Below are 24902 nucleotides of genomic sequence, written 5' to 3'. Positions count from 1 at the left end.
TTTTATGCGCCAGGCACTAAGAATACAGCTGTGAGTCTTTTTCACAAATGGTGCAGGGGAACCTAGATATCCACATGCAAAATAAATAAATAAATAAATAAAGTTGGACCCTTACCTAACATCATATAAAAAAAAAAAATAAGAATAGATTAAAGACCAAAATGTATGACCTAAATATACAGAACCCTTAGACAAAAACACAGGGCAAGGGTTTCATGCCACTGAATTTCCTGACACCAAAAGCAGAAGCAGCAAAAAAGCAGACAAATTGACTTCTTGAAAACTTTAAAATTATGTGCATCCAAAGACAGTAAAGCGGGACCCAATCAATAACACTGGCATCACTCTAGTGGCCAACTACTCTAATAGGCCACATTCTTTTCTGCTAACAATGGCAACCCACAGAGAAGTTCAGAACTTGCATTCTGGATCAAATGTGTTGCCCAGTCAGGAGTCTTTCCACAAACATGGTAGACTCACAGTAACTAGGGGGAAAGGGTACTGAAGGAGGAGAGTAGAGATCACAGCCCTTTAAAAATGTGTTCCATCCCACAAGTAAAGACATTTCTTCTCTTGTTCTCGTAAGTATTGGAGTCTTGCTATTCAAAGTGTGGTCCAAGTGGTTTGGCATCACCTGAGAACTTGCCGGAAATGCGAACTATCTAGCCCCACCCAAAACTATCGAATAAAAGTCTGCATTTTAAGAACAAGTAATTCATATTCATGTTGAACTTTGAGAAACACTGAATAAGGGGACCTGTCCACAACTCACCTCCCTAAAGGTCAAATGAACATGACAGCATTGCTGCCCCCACAGCTGTATGGCGGAGTAACTCAAAAACAGCCTTCAAATTCTGCAACATACACAGCAGAACACACGGGTACTTCAAGGCAACTGGAAAGAGTCAGAATGTAACCTAAGTATTTCCCGTATTCAGTACACCACAATGTTTAGGCAAAACTAATATAATTATGACTTGTTTTGTTTTAAATACTTTCTAGAGAAAAATTCATTTCCACTTTATTTAGTAGAGTAATAGGTAACTTACATACCAATAACTCATCCTGGATTTTCTGGTTTCCCAAAGGGCTTTGCAAAGGCCTTAATTACATACCAGTCTGGGACAACTATTTCATTAGCTAATTTTCTGGCCGCCCCCTTTTGTCAGGTGAAAATGTGTTACCACGGTTCCCAGTGAAGGCACAGTTAATGTGTTTTGGATAGCAATTTGCCTTAAAAGGGGTAATTAATATTCTAGTTTGAAAATAAACAACGCATCTATTAAAAGTATTCAGAAATATATGAAAAAGTTGAAGAAGCTAAACTTATGTCAAAATTTACACCAAAAAAAGGAAGTCATGCAAATGTCACTGTATATTTTATTTAATACCTTCAGTTATCTTTAAGAAATCTCTAATGAAAAGACTGATCATTTATCCTCTAATTATTAAAGAACATAAAACTAACCATGTTACGAAAGACCAAATTTTAGGACAACTAAGATCACTGGGAAGTTAACGGACTGAAGATGAGCGAAGACAGCTCCCTAAATTTGTCTCAGTATTAATACAAAAGCCACTACAAAGAGGCTCAATCTTTTCAGAACGCACATAAGAAGACATGTGCACTATGGCAGCGACGAACAATACCGTAACGAGTGATGACTATAACTTAGGCACGCCCAGAATAATATTAAAAATCATGCAACTCTTCCAGGTGGTTGAAAGAACACTTGAAAGACATTTTTGTAACTTTCACTGCTTCCTGCACAACTTGGTAATGAGTCTCAAAACTGGATGTCAATTACGATCCTATGGCTACAGACCGCTCCTTGTGCCGCCACGCCGAGGTCTCGCATCTTTTCACTTTCTGGGTCTGTTTTCACCGTATGTGTACATTTCACTCCCCGCATCTTTCCTTTTTCTCTATCACGACTTTCCATAGTACCCACTCATCTACCCGTCAACATCCACCACCAGTCTCGATAGTCACCTTCCCATTATCTAGTTTATTAACCCACCATGTAACACAACACAGGGGAGAGGATCTCTCAGAGGAGTGCTGGGGTGGAAGGAGGCTCCAGACAAATTTTAGAGAGTTGCTATGGCCAATAAGCACTAAAACCGAGAGAAGAGGTCAAAAATAATTCCTCAAAGAAATCTGGCTTTGGTTCCTAAAATAATGGAATGAGAAAGAAAAAAAAGATAAACCGTAAGGTAGATTCAACGACCTGACATTAACATGCTGCTTAAAAAAGAAAAGCAAAAATTCCTAAGAAGAAAATGGAGGGGAGAGCATTATAACACACCACCTTCAGCCACAGGGTGACTCCTAAGTGACCGCTTATCCACAAATGGTAGGAAGCCACTTTCTAAATGGTTACCCCCAAATTCACCAGTGCCAAGTGAGCAGAAGGGCGGGGTGAGCAACGCATCAAACCTGGTCTAGAGATGTCCCTATAGTCGGTGACTGATAAATATCTACCAGCTAAATACTCTTATCACCTGTTAACTCTTCTACTGGATTACACGTAAAATAATCAAGAAAATCTTAAGTTTCTACTCAAGTCTGCTTAAGTCTAGGTCCAGGGTCTTCAAGCAGCTGCATTTACACCTTTTAGAACACAGCCTAATCCGAGGTCTCATCATCTTAGGTCAGATCAACCACAGTGGCCTTCTAACTGGTTTTCCTGCCTCCAAGTCTCTCCGGTTCTCTCTAGGCTGCTCAGATGTGTTTAGTGCCACTACCCTCTGCATCCAGAGCCCCAGCTGACTTGAGTACAAACTCTAAATGTATATAAAAACACTGAGCACCAATGCCTAACACAGACAGGAATCCGTAAGCGTCAGTTTACTATGAAGCCTTTGTTAACATTCATAAGCCTCAAAAACCTGGCCCCTACTTACCTCACAAATTTGAGTGGTGACGACACCTGTACAGGGCTCCTTTCCTCCAAACAAAGTGGACTACTACCTGTCACCACAACAGGGCCCATGCAAAGTATCTAATCTCCCTGCTGGGACTACGAGCCACTCCTTTTCCCTTCCTTTTTCCTTCTCATAACTCAATCTTCTTCTCCAAACTCTCCATGCAGCTCTGATCCCACTTCCATGTGAGGGTTCCCTAAAAGGGCCCAAGGTCTCATTTCTGTGAGGTCCAACACTGCATTTTGTCTACAGTGTTCATGAACTGTGTATCTCTTCTGTGAGTTTTAGGTACTACTATAAACGGGGGAGATAAAATTTCTGAGATGCAGAAAGATGACATTCATAAACGAAACATCTCAGCATGAAACTCATTATGCCCATAATTCCATAACTCTACTGATCTATCTCTCGTCTGTAAGACAGACTCTTGCCCTCAAATAAACAAAATGAACAAGAGAAGGCAGGCTTCAGAGATCCAGCTGGTGTGTCATCTCTTGAGTTGGGTGTCGATGAGGTGGGTATATTTAGTTTGTGAAAATGTGTGAAAAATACACTCCTATGATGTGTACACATTCTCATCTGCATGAAAAAGGCAAAATAAACAGGTGGAAAAGGTGAAAGGGGGGGGTGGGGGAGAGAAAAACTTAAGAACCACAATCTGTACAAAGAAAAAATCCATTCTCACCTACCAGCCTGGCAGCCGTCATGGTAGTTCCAGGCCCTACTTACCTCCAAGGGTATTACAAATGTTTACCTTTACAGGCTCTAAATGCTATTCATCACTTTCACCCTTTTAACAAGGTATGGTTTGGCTGAAATAAAAATAGTAACTCTAAACTAAAAATGTCAACATTTCACAGGCTAATACCAACATAATTTACAGAAATGCCAGGAGGACCAGCTAATTTACACGAGTAAAAGCACTTTGGAAATGTAAGTGGTATACAAATTCTAACCGATGATGGTAATGATGGTTGAGTTATCAATATTTTAACCTTTATAAGTGTAATTAAAAAATAAGCACTTAAATACCGCTTTACATTCTCTAATCAGTTTAGAGATACTAATTAAGCCACAGGTCATCCTCCGAAATAAATGCAATTCCATTTAGAGAAAATGGAAGCCAGGCCACCGAGCTAGGCTCGCACTGAAGGACTAAAAGATACGCAGCTCTCCGGTGCTCACACCTCTGAGAATGTGGAACACAACGACATAAACAAAGTAGGACAAGAAAAAGTCAGTGGTCTTGCCTGACTTTTGGCCCCTGATGTAAATAAACCTTGCTTGAAGAAAGAGGGGGTTGCTAGGGAATGTCTGGGGAGGAAATTTAAGCAAAATAAAGATCAGGCCCCACTCTGCTGTACGCTACACCAGAAGCTCAACATGACGGACCAAAGCAAATGCAGAGAGCAAGTGTGAACCACAGAAAAGGGTTAACATGGTGGTATACAAAGCCACTAAGATCCTGCCTGGGTTGAAAGGAGCTGCTTCAACTAGGAAAATGCTGATACAGCCCTACTTCCTTCCAGAGCCATGTATGCACCCTTCGCCTTGTCCCTACATTGTAATTTATTGAAAATGGCACCAAGCTTACGTATGAACTCGAGTACCGAGACAGTCCGACAAATGTGAAACAAATTGTAAGCCGGGAGGCTGTAGCCCATTATGGCTTCCTATGTGTGATACTCAGGTCCCTCCACTGGAAGATTCTCGAGATTTTATGTGCACAAGTTCTAGCCTGGAGGACCTGCCTAGTAGTCTCTACACATTTTTTTCTTTCTCCAACGGCAGCAAGCACCTGAAGCTTAATATATGAGCAAAATCCCATAAAGAAGAGGAGCAGACAAAGCCATCAAGGTTTAGACAAACTCGGAAAAACAATGGAGACAATACATCACAGTGGGCACGTATCCAACTGGAATTAGACAAAGCAGAGTGTGAATCTTGATCTCACCACTTAATAGTGAGGCAAGTAAGTTACTAGACTTCTTTAAAACTTGCTTTTGTCACCTAACACTAATAGTAACGGCATCATCAATGTGGGGATTCAGTGGAATTATGTAAGTGAAGTACGAAGTTTAAGCACAGTGGTAAACACTTGGTAATGTTTGCTGTAATTTTTAAACGTTTTAATTTCTAATGGAGAGATTAGGTTTAGAGAAAACCAGAGGATGGGGTATCTGCACTAGGGAATGGCAAGCACAACAGCTCCGAGGTAAGAGAAAGGGGAACTATGAATACTGCAAGATAAATGGAGTACTAGAGGACAGACGTGACAGTAACAGGAAAAGATGGCGAGATAAGGATCAAAATATTAATTCTTTTTGAAATTATTGAGCGTCTGCTCGGAGATGACACAGTATTAGTTTACAGATAAAAAAGAAGTCGTCCTCAGCGCTAATAGATCAAGAGCTATTAATTCACCAGCAGAGCCTGCGACTTTAGGTGACAGGTGTATGGGGTGGGTGGGGACGAACAACAGCAGAGGGTATGTCCGGGCTTAGGTAAGACGGCAAGCCTGGCTCTATGATAGATCCTGGCTGGCTCAGAGGACGTTAGGAATCAAAGCTTGAGATGGATGAAGCCATGATGGTTGTGACAAACAGCAGCATGGCAAGTCAAACAAATTCTCCGGTTTGCAAATGGACTCCTCCACCAAAACACACACAAAAGTGAACCTCACGTCTCAGTTAGTTTGTATTTCCTTGCTCTTTTGAAAGACTGGCAGCGAAGCTTCAGTCCTGCAACACTCACGTCAACGGAAGCAAACTACAGCTCTTCCAATGGGAGAGCAATGATGACCTTGAAAAAGTCACTCCACTATGCTAACTTTCCCAGTTTTGAAGTGAAAACCTTGCTGTAAAAGGGCTTGGCTCACTATCCTGGGAAACCGGCCATCCAAGGAATCAAGGTTTGCAGGAGGGGCACGTTTTCCAGGGAGATTTTAGGCTAACTAAATGAATACAAAGAAATAAAGGCAGAGATGTGCTAGATCAGGGTTCTAGGTTTATACCCTGGCTGTTCTTGGCACCCAACTTGCTGTGGAGCCTCTTGGGTGCCTCCCTAACATAAGTTATTACAGCAGAGCCTGGGGAGGGGGGGTGCTCAGTTGGTTAAGCATCTAACTTCGCTTCGGCTTAGGTTGTGATCTCAGGGTCATCAGATCGAGCCCAAAGCCCCCTGCTCCTCTGCCCCATCACCCCTCCGCCCCATCACCCCTCCGCCCCCTGCTCCTCCCCACCACACACACACTCTTGCTCTAAAATAAATAAATAAAATCTCTGAGGGGGGGGGAGTCACTACAGTAGTCACGTCAATCATTCTTTTTAAAATCTCCCTATTGAACAGTAGTTAAGGCAATAAACATGGACATCAGACCAGGAACCAAAGCCTGACTCTACTACTGTTTACCAATCATGAGGACACAGTCCTCATGGGAGCTTGGGAATAATAACTCCAAGCTCTCTGAAATGTTGTGACCAATGAAAACAAAACAAAACAAACAAAAAAAAAAAAACTTATTTAAGGTTTGGCCTGGGTCACAGTCATTAGCTTAAGTGAGTATGAGTGCTTACGTTTCTAGAAGTAACGCCAGTGCTTCCTTGCTACACCTTAGTTCTAAAATTCCATGGTTCTCCTGCATGTCGGAATTCACCAGGAGGGCTTGTTCAAACACAGATCACAGAACTCCATCTTGCTGGAGTTTCTCAGTCAGTGTATGTGAGACCAAGCCCTAGAATTTGTACTTCTAACTGGTTCACAAGTGACTGATGATGCTAGTCTGGGGACCACACCATAACCACCGGTCTGTCTAAAGACATTCCTGATGTCCCTGTCTACCCTGAGAACTTTTCATGCTAAGACAAAGGAACGAACTTCTTCCAGAAGGAGTCAGAAAAGGCTAACATTAAAAAAAAAAAAAATTGTTGGCCATGTACACATGCAACAAAGAAAAAAATGACAGCATTGGCTGAACTGAGCTAACCAGCCTCTAAAGCGAAAGCTGGGGTACCCTCTATACCCCCTGGCCCTCTTTTTCATAAAATATTAGTGCAGGTTTATTCCATAAAATCCCAAGTGATTCGGGTCAGATTAAATCCCCATAGAAATGCAGACAGAATGAACAGATGGCTTTTTCCTTCCTAAATACTGTGTATGTGTATAATTTTTTTCTTTTTTTCTTTTTTTTTTTTTTACTTGAGCAGTAAAACTCACTGCCTTCAGAGTCACATGGGGCCTGAACATGGACAATCTCAGCACACACCGAACCACCACAGTTCTGGAATCCTGTTCACTTGCCCTTTAAACACCGGGAACTGTTGGAACCCAGTCGGTCATGAATGGAGGTAAGAGGAGACAGAAAATCAAGAGCATTATAGATCTAGAAGAGGAGGGATCTGTCAAGCTCGCCTGGTTGCTTCCGGGGTTTTGTTTTCAAGACAAGGGCTCTGCTCTCCACGGCATACACTTGCCCACCCCTCTGGTCCTCTGATTAATGACCCCAGAAGATGAACACCACCACATACTGGAATGGAGTTTCCGGGTAGGTACAGGAAAATTATAAGATTTTTTATTAAAAATGCCAACTTTCTTTAAACTGAACCCTTGAAGTGCCCCTATTTTGCCCTAGGATGTTCACCTTTACTCTCCTTCAAGTAAATGGATTTATCATCATCTCAATCACTGCCAGGTTTAAAAAAAAAAAAAAAAAAAAAGGCAAAAGTACTGCTATTTGACCAGCAATAATATAAAGACTTGGTGACCAGGACAAAATTACACTAATTATCACAGACTAGCTGGACATCTTCAAATTGAGGCTCTCTGAAGTAATTTACTACGATAAACTGACTAAATTACAGCAATTTTAATTTCATATTCTTGTAGTCCCTTTTCCCCCCACTGTAACTCTGCTTGTCTTTAAAAAGGCCACTGTGAGGCACTTTGGGTAGGATTTTTTTTTTATGCTACATTTGTAACAGGCTCTTGAAGCTTGACATTAAAATTTCTTTTTCCCACCAATTTGGTCCCTTCCCATTTGGCAAACATCTTTTTTTGATTCTTGCATCTCTAATGGAGCTGAAAATTAATATGACTTTTTTGCTTAATTCTTTGATTATGCAAAAGAATCATCAATGATGTTAGCATGGTTCTTTCTGCATAGTAGGGAGTTGTAATAAAAACCTCACATTTCTATAGCACCTCATCTCCCAGGAGACCACAGTACACTTCAGAAACGATCCTCAGAGGGAACATCTCCACGCCACTCGCTTGCAGCTGCCCCTCAGGTGAAATGCATGCTCTGATTAAATGGCATTTACTCAGAAGAATTACATAATACAAGCCCGGATGATTCTAAAGAAAGACTTAACACTTAAAAGAAGGTAATTACACACAAAAGACATCACAGAAAGAAGTGGATTTGATTTGCAGCAAGTCCAGTTCATTTACAGCAAGACATGCAGGGAAACTTTAATAAGGATAAGAAAATGGAAATGAAAAATCAAAATGTAAAATCCCTCCTTTTTTTCCCCCCAAAGAACTAAGGGCAATTTCGGATAGTCTCATTTTGACTTAACCTATTATCAAATTTGTCACCATTCTTCCAAATGTGTTGTCACACCCGCACTAGAAATGACACCAGTGAGCGAGCCCGGGTGAGCTAGGAACCATACTGTGGTCATCTCCATTATCAACGGTTTCTCTTGCCAACATTATTCATGCCCTTTATCTGGAAGCCTGAGCTAAGCGGCCTGGCCAACAGAAACCCTGGAAATGACTGAACTACCGTCCAGTTTAAGAGGAAGAGGTGAAATGCTCTCCTAGGAACACAGCAAATCTTCAGTTTCATGATTCCTCCGCTACATGATTTTTAAATCTATGAAGTTCATCCTATTTACAAGGCACTTAAAATTCAATCTGAAATCAATCAGTATCTACTGGGTATCAACCACTCATTTACTCAAGAAATATCAGGTACATATTTGACACACTTAAGCTGTGCCAAATTCTGGGGTGGGGAGGGGCGGAGGGGCAGGGCAGAGGGGCGGGGGAGAGAGGGGAACCACAATTCATAAACAATGTCCCTTCCCTCAAAATAGGAGTTGAAAAAAAAATTAAAACCTGCAAGTGCAAAAGCACTGGGACAAATGGTCCTCCAGAGCTGCCTGAGAAGGAAAGATGTGGATTCGGTAGAGGAAAAGAAGTAACTATGAGATATGCCAAAAGAGTAGTAAAAACAAGAAGCGCAACAAGTTCTGGAAAGGAAATCATGGGCGCTTCATGGATAAGACAGAGCTGACTGGAGCACAGGAACGAAGGTATCCAGGGCTGTGGGCAGAGATGGTGGGAAAAATGTGCAGTATAAAGCCAAATACTGGTGCGAGAAAGGACAGAGTCCAACTTGAAGGACAGACAAATTTAACCAGAGCATGTCTACGGGAAAAGGGTAAAACTAAGCATGGAAGAGAAGGCTCATCCCAACTGTGGAGGCACCTGAGTGCCAAGCTAAGAAAATCATCTCATCCAACAGACCAGTTTGTTACCCGGAAGCAGAACATTTGTAATGACCCAGTATCTCGTTAGTATTTTCAATTTACTTTGATGAGGCAACGATGCTGCTCCGGACAAAGCCTGGCACACCCACCCATGCCACAGCACAAGGAGCCATGCTGCTCTTCAAGAGCTCTCTCCCATGCCAGAACTTAAAATTATCACATTTCGGGGCATCTGGGTGACTCGGCTGGTTAAGCATCTACCTTCGGTTCAGGTCATGATCCCGGGGTCCTGGGATCGAGCCCCGCATCAGGCTCCCAGCTCAGCAGGGAGTCTGCCTCTCCCTCTGCTCCTCCCCACCACTTGTGTTCTCTCTCATATGCATTCACTCTCCCTCTCAAATAAATAAAATCTTTAAAAAAAAATTTTTTTTAAATAAAATTATCACACATCTACAGGACAAAGGACGAATCTGTGGTCATCTGGCTTGCCAGGTAACCTTTTTCTTTATAGTAAAATCCTGGGCAGGGTGGAGGGCGGGGGGAGTTGAACTGGCATTCATGCCTACCGCTCTCCCATTCCCAAAACAGCCCAGGGAGGCCAGCTTGCAACCCTATTGGATTATTAGGAATCTCTGAAGAACACCTTGACACTCTCACACCAGCCCTCTTTACCAAGTTCATCTACCTTCAGTGAGGGACCCTAGGGACCCTACCTGTGTTGCGTCCCAAACATAGGAGTAATTCTATATAACTGGGTCAACATCAAGGCAGTGAATCTCCCCCATACCCTATACCAATCAGCAGAGCATGGAAAATGTGCCTGCGTGGGGAAAAACAATAGATGGTATTTCTAATCACAGCGGGTGAACAGATCATCAGCAAGGACCCAGAGTCAGAGAAGAAATGAGAAAGCCTGCAGGGATATTCAGTCTATTTCCCTAGTGATACACATTCAATTCCGTCAGGATCAAATGCCCAAGGAAATTCAACCCCATTCTCCTAGGGGACCATCCCGTAGACCCACAGTTCTCACCGTGGAAGGATTTCCTGACGTTCGGTTTGGTTTGCGTTAATAATTCCTTTCCGCTGCGCTCACCCCAACTGGTGTGGAAAGTAAATAATTCCCTTATTTCTTGTAAAGTCTCACCTTCATTGCTGCAAAGTTTACCTTTTGTGTTTGTATTTCCAATCAAAAGCACCTGAGCTACACGCTACACGATCGGTTACTAGTTTATATTCCTTTTTTCAAGAATACCAGGCACTGCCACATTTATTGCCCCTTCGATAAAAACACAGTTGACAATAAACAAGAACTTCCTTTCACTTTGCAGCTATCCCTGAAACAGCTTGGGGAACCCCTCCAACGTGCTCTGTACTAAAGCAGTGCTAACTACTGAGGATTCAGAACTCTGCTGAGACTTTAAAACCACGATATTTCTTATCTGATCTCCAAAAAGGCTCCCGTCTCTTTGCTTCCGTGCTCACTGCTAAACACACCAGTTCTTCTCTGAAGCCCTTCATCACCGCAGATGCTCTGCTTGGGACCTGCACCCATCGGTCCATCGTTCCGGGGTACGTGTGTCCAACAGAGCATCTGGGATGACGCCTCACCAGACCCGGGGAAGCAGGGCCGGTGGGCCCCAGCTCCGTGCGGAGATGCGGTTCTGTGCAGCACAGCCAAAAATAGCGCTGGCCTTTTTCATTGCCATATCACGTTGCTAACACATCTCTAGCGTGCTGTCACTCATCACCCCCGTGAGACCGGCTATTTCGTGCTGAGCTTTCGTCAGCTGCTATAGTGTGCTTGGCGGCAGCCCTTGGTTTTCCTGAGATGGAATCTGATCCGAGGTGGTGGATTTTGTTATCACTGTTCACTTTACATTCGCAAAATCCTTCAAAACTTGTAGGGAGCAAAACCAAAAAGGTTCATACACCAATGTGACAACTCCTTGGCAATACCAACAAATACTTCCGGGAAGCCTAGAACTATGAAAAAATAGTAATTATAGCCTTGAATGCTATAAAATTTGATATATAATCTTATAAAGGATCCAAAAAAATGTAAGGGATTTGTAAGAAAATCCCCCTGAAGAAGCACCCATTATCTTTTTCAGTGCCTCACTGTATGACCGACAGATATTTGACAGCAAAAATTTATTCTGCCCATCCTTCTACAACTAGGTAATACACACATAAAACACAGATGGGTAAATACAATGCTCTTAAAAAGTTCAAAACAGATATTGGAATAACACATTTTCTTAAGATACTTGAGTAAGAAAGGACTTCCTTTAGGACAATCTATAATTTTTGTGCCTTCCCATTAACCCCATTCTCCAGAATTCTGATGGATGTAAGACAAAAGAAACAGGAGAGGATACGAAAAGACTATTGGTGCCCGCCCTCAACTACCCGGCTCTCGGTCACGGTGTCAGCCAGGCTCACAAATGCAGGGATCACAACGGACGGAAATGTCAAGTCACCTCAACTCCGAAGTCTTTTTTCCTTAGGGCTGGCCAAATAAGCTTTTTGCCCAACTCATTCTGCATCTTCTCTTCCTTCCAGGCTTACTTCAGGACCTGTTAACACAAGTTTTATTCGCTCTGCTAGCTGTCCATCCACACCCCCGAGGGAATCTCCAGCCTGGGAAAGCTACCACCCCTGGCCTCAACAGCAGGCAGGTCCTGCTCAACAATTTGCCCTCCTAGCACCCGTACACTATGAAAAAATGCAGAAGCAGAAGAAAGGTGAGATGTGGCATCCCTGAAAGAAACTCCAGTCTCCGGGGACCGTGGAATATGCTGCTTGTGACAACTGTGGAGAGCTAACTGAGCAGACGAGCTGCTTACGGAAAGCACCAGGCACTAGCTTCGCTTTTACACTCCTGAGTTTCTGAACTGGTCCATTTTCCTGCTTTGGCTGTTAGTCCCCAAGCTGATGGGTGATCCCTAAATTTCTGTCTCCTGCCCTAAACTCTCCCCTGTACTCAATCGTTAGATCCTCGGGGTAACATAATGCTATAGGGATATTGTGCCAATACCTCAAATGTAACAGGCACAAAGTACCATTTTCCTGAACCTAATCCCCAACAACCCATGTACAAAACTCCACCCTGACTTATGGCTCTCCATTTGGTAGAGTCAATGTTAAAAGGTTTTTGAAAATTCATTATTCTTGTAAAATCTCTTTCATCAGGGCGTCTGGGTGGCTCAGTGGGTTAAGCCTCTGCCTCGGGCTCAGGTCATGATTTCGGGGTTCTGGAATCGAGCCCCGCATCAGGCTCTCTGCTCCGCGGGGAGCCTGCTTCCCCCTCTCTCTCTCTGCCTGCCTCTCTGCCTACTTGTGATCTCTCCTGTCAAATAAGTAAATAAATAAAATCTTTAAAAAATAAAATAAAATCTCTTTCATCTCTGACCTCTTGCTTTCTGGCGGCCCTGTCCCTCGTCTCCCCTTTCTATCCTGCGCTGTTTGAGCCTAACCTCTAATTGGGATCTCTCCATCCATTTCCTTCTCCACCAATCCATTCTGCACACCGCTTCCAGATAGATCATCTTAAAAATAGGAATCTCACCTTTTTACTTTTCTATCAGAAAAGCATAATCTCTATCACCAGCTAGAAAGTAATTATACCCCCCCCCCCAAAATCAACCTAAATCAAAGGAAGTTTCTAGACCCAAGTTACAGGACAATAATAAATAGCAAGTGAACCATGGAAAAGCAAGCAACAGAAGCCAGAATATTTCAAATTGTACAGAACAAATGATGTGGTTTCTTCAATAAATAAATTTCAAGAGGTAAAAACAAAGTAAAAGTGCACCTGGGTGGCTCAGTTGTTAAGCATCTGCTTTCAGCTCAGGTCATGATCCCAGGGTCCTGGGATCAAGCCCCACATTGGGGTCCCTGCTTGATGGGAAGCCTGCCTCTCCCACTCCCTCTGACCCTGCTTGTGTTCCCTCTCTCACCATGTCTCTCTCTGTCAAATAAATAAAATCTTTTTTAAAAACGAGATTTAACTTGTAGATTGATGGAGTTTTAAGAAAGTATCAATCACATTGCAATATTTAAACCTTATTTGGATTCTGATTCAAACAAACTGCAAAAAAATATACAATTACAACATCTGAGACAGTTCAAAATGTGAACACTGACTGGATTATTTGGTTTTTAAAAATTTCAGTTTTTAGGTCCTTTTTGTTTTTAAAGGAGTCCTGATCTTCTAGAATTCATATACTACTACAGATGAAACAGAATCACCTCTAGGATTTTTTTCAAAATAGTAAAAGAAAGGGAAATGGACACTGGTAGAAACAAAACAATATTGGGGTACCTGGGTGACTCTGTCAGTTAAGTGTCTGACTCGATTTCAGCTCAGGCTGTGATCTTGGGGTAGTGAGATGGAGTCCCAGCTTGGGAATCTGTGCTCAGCAGGAAGTCTGCTTGAGATTTCAGCATCACATAAAACTTTCCAAAGAACCAGCCAACCAACCAGAAACCTCCATTCTCCCCAGGCTTCTAACATACCAGCTGCATTATACGTTCAACCCTAACCAAACTGAGATGTGCAAGTCTCACCGTGACCATGAACTCAACTACTTTAGAGCATTCTAACCTCTTCCTCCTCTGGTCTTCTCTAGCACCAGTGTTCAAAATGAAAATTTTCTCATGGGATCATGAACAGCTCTGTAATTGTCCTTGATCAATGCTTTTGTCTTAACTCCCTACAAGGTTATGCTTTCTTAAATTCCTTTAAACGAACATGTTTAAAAAGGAAGAAATACCTTTTCCCCTCAGTTTAAAAAACAAAAACAAAAATTGAATTTCCATTAATATAAATCTAGAAAACTCATATAAGTAATGACTAGAGATGGGGGGGGGCAACATACAAACCCCCCATTCTTAATAACAGACAGTAAAAAAACATTTAGACACAATTGCTTCTGATCCTAAAGTCTTGAATGAAATAATGTATTTGTCCAATTCTCAACTATTCAAGTCAAAAATAGGAATTACTTGCTAGCTGTCCTTGGGCTGCTACTCTATAGAAAGCTGTCCAAAAGGGGTGCCTGGGTGGCTCAGTGGTTTAAGCCTCTGCTTTCAGCTCAGGTCATGATCTCAGGGTCCTGGGATCAAGCCCCACATCAGGCTCTCTGCTCAGCAGGGGGCTTGCCCCCTGCAACCCCCGCTTCTCCACCTACTTGTGATCTCTGTCAAATAAATAAATAAAATCTTTAAAAAAAAAAAAAAAAAAAAAAGCTGTCCAAAATCTGCGAATGGAGATAGGTGACAGCACAATCATTTAGGTGTTTTTTACCCCCCTTTAAAATGCGTGTATACTAAAGCATTTTCTCCTCATCTATATGGAGTTTCAACATCTTATCATTAGCTCTCTGTCATGGAACATAGACACTTCTAAACATGCGACAGAGACCTATCTTTCAAAATTAAACTAAACTCACTTTTTATCAATCTCTCTTACTCCTTAAGATTGTCTTTAATAGCCTTGGTTTTAATATGACTGAACCTCTAACGCATGCTAATCCTGGCTCTCCACTGGGAATGCACATTAGAATCAACTGGAATCCTACTGAAACAGGCTCTCCAGAAGTGGGGCACAGGGACTTCTGGCTGGAATCCTCACCACTGACTATACTGCCTCCTGGCTCCTAGCAGGGGCCCAGGCTCCGCCCCACACTCTGATTCGCACACTGTCTTGATAGGGACCCTGACAGCATCAGTAGGAGTACAAGCCCGAGGGGCACATGACTTGCAATGCTCCAGCTTCTAAAATCTCAGACAAAACCAGAGAAGAAAATAAGCTTTGGAAGTGGTAGGCTGTCATCTCTCTCACTAGACCAAGATCCAAGCAGACCCTGCCTAGGTAACAAGGCATTTAAGGAGAGCAGCCTTTCCATGAGATTGACTTATTCTGGAGTATCTATCTGCTGCTAAGCTACTATATTAGAGAGTTGGGCCCAATGTATTAGGATACCCATGACATTTACTCCAGTTTTCACTGGCATGAGATAACCTTGGCACTTGCCACATCTGTACCAGCAGCCAGAGGATCTCCTTGGCAGCCCAGCGTTTCCTGCTCTAAGCATTAACAGTAGTGAACATAAAAGAACAGAGGATGAGCCCTGATGCTATGGAAACTGGCTCCAATTTCGAGGAAGATTTCTAATGTAACTTTCTAATGTAAATGCAGCTCGGTTCACCAGGCGGCATACCACCCAGTGACGAGACACGATACAACTTCCAGGAGCAAGTACATTTTGGGAGATTCAGGGGCCGGGCTGGCAGTAACTCTTCTATGCCTCCCAAACTAGAGGCTAGCAAAAAGTTTTAAAGGCTGAGACATGAAGAAAAACTATTTCTGCAAGGATAATCTGACAAGTTCTCTGGCTTGGAATACTGAAAAAAGCGGGTTGTACTTTAAGGTCTGGAATCCTCAGCTAACAAAATATCAAACGAAACCAAACCCAAGAATAACCTAGTTTCAGACCTGGATTCAAAATAGAAATTGCATTTGTCTCCTTGAAAAACTCCTCTGGGTCATGGATCAGTACCAATAAGATCTGTGCATTTCCTACTACCTGACAGCAAACTTCAAGTTCTCTCTGTATGAGGTTAATTTTATCACTATTTAAACATTTATGTGCCAGTTAGCAAAAGCAAAATGATTTTACATTCTGTCTGTGTTGATCTCTGGAAAGAGGGATCAAGGCATGAAAACGTGATGTGACTTGTTCTGGGTGTCACCGTCAGGGGTAAACAGTGTAAGAAGAACCCAGAGAACCTTTACCGACCTTGGGAGCACTGCTGAGCACGCCATGGGGCTACCCTTCCAGCCAGTAATAGCTAAATGGGCAATTTGTTTCGCAAGGAGATGCGAAAGAGGGAAATTTTTTTTTAGCACCTAACACCTGTTTAAAGTGATCCTTTCATTTCCTGTTGGGCAAAATTCCACAAGAAATAGAATATTTTGTTTCCACGGTACCTCAGTCTTATGCACCTGAAAATGTGCAGCCAACAGAAACACAGGCATGTAACCAAGGAGGTGACATTTGGGAAGGTGCTGTTGCTGCTCAGAAGGGCAAAAACATGTATTTCTATTATCACAGTTTCAATAAGAGTGTAAAACTGCAAAAGGAGGGCAGCAGTGTTTGGTCACAGGGCTGACACCAGGAGGAAACTCTGACACCCTGTTATTAGGATGACTGCAGCCTTGTCTCCCTCACAAGGCTGTCTCTAGACACAAACACGCTGAGACCAATGAGCCTTTCACTGGCAGGATGGACTCTGCCTGCCAGGGAAAGCCCAGGTTCCAGGGGAGAAAGGCCGCTGAAGTCTTTAAATGATCAAAAATTATTTTCTCTTCCAAGACTTATAAGCAAAAGAGCATTTCAATTTGTCAGCAAGAAACATCTTCCATTTGAAGAAACACAGAAACCCAAACTCTATGTAATGCCATCACCTCGGCTCAAGGGGGCGCACACTTAAAGGCACGGGGCTACTCTTCTTGTTCCTTATTTCATTCTCCAGGAAGGATTTCAACCCAGAGGACATGCCACCGGCAAGTATATGAAAACTCAAGTGGCCTAAGCAGAAAACTCTACACGGAATGTAACCAAGAGTCTTTTTTAAAGTCTTCATGTTGGTTTAGGAGAAACAATGACGACAACAACAAAAGCATTCTCCCATGTTTCTACTCCTGCCAAATCTCTAACAGTGAATTTAGTGCAGAAACATGCCCTGTAGGCTCCTCCTCACTTCACCAGTGAGCTATCTTGTGTTCATACTTATTCCCTAATGCCTAGCACATAGCTGGCTCCAGTAACTCAATACTAAACCATCATTAAAATATCTGCCATATTGGAATCCAGATTTCTGAGTCATCCACATGGTGTTATAGATTTCCAAGACCCCCGAAAGGTTTACAAATCCTTCTCTCCCTTGTATTCCTTTACCATGCCCCCTGAAAGCCTGTCTTGTTTATTTCACTATTAGACAATACTCAAGTATCATCCACAGACTCTCCATTTGTGTATAAAACAGTTTCCCTGCATTCGTCTCTAGCCACTCTGCTCAGTCCTTTTCAATGCCAGCACACTAATCCTACTTCGTCTCATCACACCCCGATCAAAATCTCCAGTGGTCCAATATTACTGCAAACAAAGGTCCCCAAACTTCAGCACGCATACAAATCACCTGAAGGGCTTGTTAAAACACAGATCATACGGCTGCATCCCTAGAGTTTATCATTTCGTTAAGTATAAGGTAGGGATAAAAATCTGCACTTTTAATATGCTCTCAGGGAACACTGGCCCAAAGCAATGGTTCCCAATTAGAGGATCGTAAATAAGTAGAACAAAACCACCTTAGGAACTAAAACACAAAACAAAACAACAACGGAAACACCATCCCACCCAACACAGAAACTACAGAATCCAGTCCTTATCTGCAGTGATTCCCATTTGGAAGGTCTAGGAGGGGGCTAGGAATCAAGCCCTGGGTAAATTAAATGCATTCCCTGACTCAGAATAATCAGTCTGAAAATTATCACAAATGCCTCAAGGCCTTCCACAAAGCTGCACCCCAACCTACCTAGCCGGAAGAAGGGGTCCCTTACAGCGCAACCTTTCTCTTTCTCACTTATCTCTGAAGACCATTTTCCATTCCCTCTGGGCCACGTAACAGCCATCTCATTTGCCGTTCCAATTACCTGGAGAGCCACTGCCATCTCCTCCACTCCTGATGATGAACCAGCTCATCATCACCCCCCAAGCCCTTCTTCGGTCCATTCTGCATGTTTCAGCGCAATTACAAGACACACTGTGCCAGGACGCCTGGGTGGCTCAGTTGGTTAAGCAGCTGCCTTCGGCTCAGGTCATGATCCCAGCGTCCTGGGATCTAGTCCCACATCGGGCTCCTTGCTCAGCAGGGAGCCTGCTTCTCCCTCTGCCTCTGTCTGCCATTCTGTCTGCCTGTGCTCGCTCTCTCCCTCTCTCTCTGATAAATAAAATCTTTAAAAAAAAAAAAAAAAAAGACACACTGTGCCAACTGCGTTCTTATATATTTGGCAGCATTAGCTCATTGGTGTGCCTGCCACTGTACACCCCGTTTATGGATGGGTGTATAGCCTAGTATCACCCAGTGACTTGTGACTGTAAAGAATTTTTGAAGGAATCACAAAACACAGAGAGCTAAAAAGAAGGTATAAGTTGCAGAATAATTTTTACTGTATAATAACAATTTAAAATATTTAGATGAACTTCTTATTCAAAAATACTTCATCCTCAAATCTGTGGGTTGATGAAGACTAGTAGAAAACATGGTTAAGAAACAACCACGGATTAATTCAAGTCATGACTAAGGTCATTCTTCCAACATATGTCAAAGAAAACAGAAGATGGGGGCAGGAGAGTAGATAAGTAAGAGGTGAAAAATGAACCAAAAAAAAAAAAAAAAGGAGGAAAGAACAGTGATACCTTGATCTCAAACCAATTAAAATAATAAATGAAATGATATTTCTCTGTTAGACACCTCACCTTGTATTATTAGATCAGTTTTAGTTTTATATTCTTTATCTGTCAAGTAATGTATGCCAATGATACGCAAACACATTAATATGGAATAGTAACAGTATTTCCAAGTGTATGATTTGGGTACTACCAGTTTACTGAGAGCTGTAACAAACAACCGAGACCTCTTCTATGTCTTAAACACATCCTGGAAGGGGAAAGCAGTGGGGAACAGGAAGTAACTGCAATGGACACAAACTTTCTAGAGTGTTGAAAATATCCTAAAATTGTATCATGATGATGGCTGTACAACTCCATAAGTTTACCAAAACCACTGAAATCTGTACTTTAAATGCATGAATCTTATGCCATGCAAATTATCTCAATAAAGCTGTTTGGGATGGCTCAGTTGTTAAGCATCTGCCTTCAGCTCAGGTCATGAACCCAGAGTCCTGGGATCGAGGCCCACATCGGGCTCTCCGTTCAGCAGGAAGCCTGCTTCTCTCCCGCTCCCCCTGCTTGAGTTCCCTCTCTCTCTGTGTCTCTGTCAAATAAATAAATAAAATCTTTTTTTTTTAAGCTGTTTAAGTAAGCAAAACAACTCCTATCATAAAATGAAGGTAAGATCCCCAAATGACTTCATTTGAAACCACATGTGTGAAAGGTGTAAGTCATTTCATAAAGCCAAAACATGTATTTTAAATTATGTTAACATTTCAGCTGTTCCTGTGTGATGGAACTTAAAGTTCCTTAGTGTATTATAAATATTTTTAATACAAGTAGGTGGGTTTTGTTTTCAAAAGTGTGGGAATTGTATATGTTCGACAAATTCAAATGAAGTAAAGCTAAGTAAGGCATATGATTTCATTCATAACCATAATTAATTCTTCATGATAATGTTACAAATACAAACCTAACAGACATAAAAGCTGTTTTCAACTTACAGCATTAGTCTAAGCTTGTCAAATACCAGGGATCATAAGAACTTATAAAATATTGCATAATCTTGCAAAAGTAAGTTTAGATAGTCTGTAAATACTTTCTAGGGCTTGATATATTCAAGACTGAAATGCCATAAGTACTATGATACAAATAATTCCATATGATAATACTAAGTATCTGATAGTATCCAACATGTCTGCATAATACAAATTACTAGTATTCCATGGTATCTCTCTATTCATATACTTACAATCTACCTATATTTATCTATCTATCCATCTATCTATCTACTTGAGAGAGCATGCAAATGCGGACAGGGGAGAGGGGCAGGGGGGCAGAGAGGAGAGAGAATCTGAAGCAGGCTCCATACCCAGCACAGAGCCTGATGTGGGGCTCAAGTCGACAACTCTGAGATCGTGACCTAAACCGAAATCAAGAGTCAGACATTTAACCAACTGAGCCACCCAGGCAACCGCAATATGGATCTTTGTATTTAAAGAGGATCCCTTAAACCCACAGTGACAAACCCCAAAAGACTGGGGTACATTCTTCAAAATGTCAGGGAGAAGTCAGTGGCCATTTTTACCACGGGTTCCTTCTAAGCACTGTGTCCTTGTCCCCCCCGGCTACCCTCTCCTTTTTCCCTTTGGCGATCTTTAAGGCTCTCTTCTTTGGCTCTCGGCAACCTGAGATGTAGCATCTGGGTACTGGTTTTCTTTGTGTTAATGCTGCTTAGGATTTGTTGCGCCTCTTGGGTCTATAGGTTTACGTTTTTCAATAAATTTAGAAACTTTTGGTCATTTCTTCTGATAATTTTCTACCCCAATAACTCTCTCCCCTCTCCTCTGTACCTGTGACTACAAAATGCTAAACTGCAGGATATGGGCCCATTACAGACAATATGGCTTTGTTCATGTTCTTTGCGATCGGCTTTCTTCCTATACTTCATTTTGGATCGTTTCCATCGATTCATCTCCAAGTTCTCTGACCTTTTCTTCTATAGCAGGCAATCGACAGCTAAAGGCATCTGGTCCATTTTCCATTTCAGATATCAATTTTTATTAATTTTCTTAAATCCCAGCTAAAGTCGTATTCTTCTGCCTTTTCACAAACTTAAGAGTATGCTGGACTCTGTGGATGCTTCATTACTGAAAATGTGGACTATCTTACTCTCGAGTGAGTTCTGCTCTGGTCTGCCGCTAACATACAAGAGGATCAGGCTGATGCCACAGAGACTTGGTTAGGCAAGATCTCGGGTCACCCCTAACCTACAGCCAGAACAGTCCTCTTACCACAACATAACCTTTTTGAGGCCACATCGGAAAGAACAGGGTGCTCGGCAAGTTGAGCCCACTCTGGCCACTCTGAACTCCCAACGTTTCTAAGCATCTGGCAACATCTGGAATTGCCGATCAACATACAGCCCCACAGTGGCCATTTTCTGCTAAGCCTTGTGGTGCGTCTACGCAGCTTCATATTTGACCAAAGACCCAAGGGCTCTCTTTTCCAACCAATGAGGGCACCTCCTCTGGGCAATTCCCTCTTCTCCACCTCCACCATCCCACCCCACAGATTCCAGCTGCTTCCACAACCTCAAACTCTCACCTCTGCTTCCTCTGCTTAGGGAGCCTGCTGCTGTCTGCCTCGATTTCACTTCCCTATGCTACAGTGTGGCAGGTGTCCCCCGAGAGGAAGCTGGGAGGAATGAGGGACTCGCTTCATGTATTCTCTGCTCTCAAATGAACATGCTGACTGCCTCAGTCCATCTAGCTTTAGAGCTGCTTACAACAGGAGGTAACTGCATCATGGCTAGAACCAAAAGTCCCTCATTCGTACCACTTTTGAAATGGCCTTGAAGTCTATTTTCTTGTTTCATTCTTAAAATAAACATGGGACATGTTTGTGGGAAAAGTACATAGTTCTGTGATATTTATGAATCAAGATATAAAATGTTAAAGCACCAGTTTCTCAGCGATAAAGATACTTTGTTCGATACACAAATATTCATCAAGCAGCTACTATGGACACGTGGTAATAGACAAAGCAGCAAAAGGAATGCAGAGGATATAGCTGCAACTTGTATTCTTTTCACTGAGCCATCAACAGAGCACACAGACTGCACCCAAAAAAAGTCTAATGAATGAGTAGCCAAGAATCCATCATTCAATCTAACAGAAGCATACCTTATACTCAAAAATGACAACAATTTACATTCATGATTTATTTCTTCCTGCAAATACTCCTATTTGCCATGCAAGTAATTTCATTCCTACACAGTTATATTTTTCAATTTCCTACATGTACTTAATTTTTTTCATATTAGTAGGTACTATCTAACCAAGTCACTTCTATTTAGCTATGTCAAATTTGCTTCAGCTAACTCTTAATCGAATTTCCAATCCTCATCTGGCCAAATCAAATATATTTTCCTAGCACACGGAGAGAAAATATAATAAAATTTCTAAATACCATCTCTGCATCATCATACCAAACAGTAATATCATTTCTCCGATCTTCAACAAATCGAAGTGATACATTTAAACCTTACGGTTATTTTCATCTCTCAAAACACACTCTTGACCTGTCATTTACTCCAATATATGCAAGAGATGACTGTAAGAAAACAGCCATAAAACTAAGCTACATATGTTCATAAAATACTGTTTAAGAACATTTTAATACTGATTACCTTAATATACGACTCATTCCAGAGAAGTCAAGTACGTTACGACAGAAAGCTAAATACTATACATCCTCGATTGCAACATATTGTGAATCTCCTAATATGAACGCCTGGCAAAAAAAAAGTTGAAAGGTCTTTTTGGAAGATGAGGGAAGTTGATGACATCAGCAGCATCACCCTTAAATAGCATCGTGGCTTTCTCACTGTTTATGAGTAAGGGAACATTTTAGGTGCAGATTTTTCATTCCAACCTGTTATTCCACATCAAGACGGCGCCGTATCTGTAAAAGGACCTTACCTGCAGAACATCTTGGATCTTCACCCACACGTCCGCCATATCGTACAACTTGACATCATCCTGCTGAGTCAGTGGGGCCACAACAGTGTCCTGCAGGTACCCCAGGACCACGGAGTGTGCAGTGGCTACAGCATTAAACTTGTCAAACAGCAACTCCAGCAGCTCCAGAAGCAACCTGGTGAAAAAGCGGGTAATATTTACATCCACACACGCATGCCCACGAAGATGGCTTAAGATGGCCTGCATGAAAACCATCAATTTTGGGATTTTCACAGACTGATCTCCAACAGTTGTAGGATCGAAGCAATTCTTGAAGCTAAACCTCAGTTTCCTCCGCTAGAGAATGGAGAGGATGCAAGAATGGAAAATCCAGTGGTGACGTCCCTGAACCAGCAGTAACAGCTTATGTGTCCTTTTTATCATATTTGAACGATCACCCCACTACTACTCTGTATTCACACAGGCAGTTTCTCCGAGAAATTCAGGCAATTTTTCAGACAACAGTTCCGATGTTACACAGAACATGCTATCTCCCAGCGATAAATTGGACACTTTGGTAAGGATGCTAATCCTTTTAGTCACGGAAAGCTGTGCCTACCATTCAAATGTATGGCCTGAGTTGCCTGAAAAAAAAAAAAAAAAAATACACACCTGCCAAGCAATCTGACTCTCACCACAGGGAGCAGCTTAGGCATCTGCATTATCTCATTTTTCATAGTGAGAGATGCTGGACACATATTATTACATCCATTTTATGTACTCAAGGACACAAAATGAGGTTGCAAGGCAGCTGAGCCTAGAACAATAGTTGACTTCCGTGTCAGTGCATTTAACCACGTACCTCTTGCTGTAACTCTAGAATGCAGATGTGCATTCGGAGATAGCTTGAAGCTTTATGTCAGGAATGCCAAGTAATTCCTCTAACACTGAGCTTTACAGCTTCACTGATCACCTAGGCTTGGAATTATTTTTTCCTCCTCTGAACTTGTATTTTATCCCACTTGTAAGGAACCTATATGTGGCTCGTGCATATGACTCAATAAACGTGGGTCACAACCATTTACACAGAGATGTTTTACCTCCCTCCTTCAGTATTAGTCTTTCAATATGGGAAACTGCTTTATACATCCATATACATAGGAGCATTGAAAACATGATCAGCAAATATTTGCTGAATTGAATGTGTGTACCAAGAATGAGTCCAGAAAATTCTGGAATGTGACCTTTACTGTGTAGTGGGCCCTCAGTTCAGAGTTCCTAAGCAGACTTACAACGCAACCTGAAAGGTGGAAAAGGAAAGCAAAAGAGCTTATCAGCTATGTCAATTAACAAGATTTTATTACCATAAATAAGAGGTCGTAACTGCAATTTCATCAAAATGTACAGCCTATTATCTATTCCTATGGCTACTTTACTGCCCAATTACTATAATTAATGTGCCAGTGTGACAGCCAATAACTATCTTATGATAAAACCCTAATATCTGTTTGACATTTTAATTTAGATGAGCCAGAATCAATAAAAATTTATGTAGTACTCCCAGTTTAGAACACACATAATCCAGAAATTAGATACTGTATTTGTAAATAGGAGCCATTCTACCTTTGGGAATGGTGGGATTTTTAAAAAAAATCTTTTAAAGGTCAAATCACATTTATACTGACATATACGTGAAACAATTCTTTCTCATCTGTTACAGGAGAAATTCTCAAACATCAGCAGAGGGTACAGAGGAAGATGTATCTAACGTAACAGCCAAAACAGTTAATTCAGTGTAGGAAAATCATCTGTATAAAACTGATATCTGGCATCATACAGAATAAATTCCTGATTAAGTGAAGGCTCTACTTTTCAAATAAAGATTTAAGTTAAGTATGTAAGCCTGATGGTTCCCAAATATCAATCCACAGACCCCAGAGTATTTTTCAGGGATAGACAGGAAAATAAGAAGAACAGGAACATTTATCAACTTTTCACAAAAGTAAAATTCATTTGGTATTTTTGGTACTCTCTTGATAGGAAAATCTCATTTTCTA

At 41.8% G+C, this 24902-nt stretch overlaps 1 protein-coding gene across 3 annotated transcripts in view; it reads right to left on the bottom strand.

The window, feature by feature from the left end:
* The window catches only part of EXOC4 (exocyst complex component 4), a 730059-nt gene that overhangs the window by 599365 nt on the left and 105792 nt on the right, over positions 1 to 24902 (bottom strand). For all 3 annotated transcript variants that reach the window (XM_059171891.1, XM_059171893.1, XM_059171892.1), the window contains exon 7: positions 22867 to 23041. In XM_059171891.1, coding sequence (XP_059027874.1) covers positions 22867 to 23041 — 175 coding nt within the window. The remainder of the gene's footprint in view (positions 1 to 22866; positions 23042 to 24902) is intronic.

This window comes from Mustela lutreola, chromosome 4 (genome assembly GCF_030435805.1).
Source record: "Mustela lutreola isolate mMusLut2 chromosome 4, mMusLut2.pri, whole genome shotgun sequence".
Lineage (NCBI taxonomy): Eukaryota > Metazoa > Chordata > Mammalia > Carnivora > Mustelidae > Mustela > Mustela lutreola.
The sequence above is the reverse complement of the archived record's forward strand: the minus strand, read 5'-3'. Positions and strand labels throughout refer to the sequence as shown.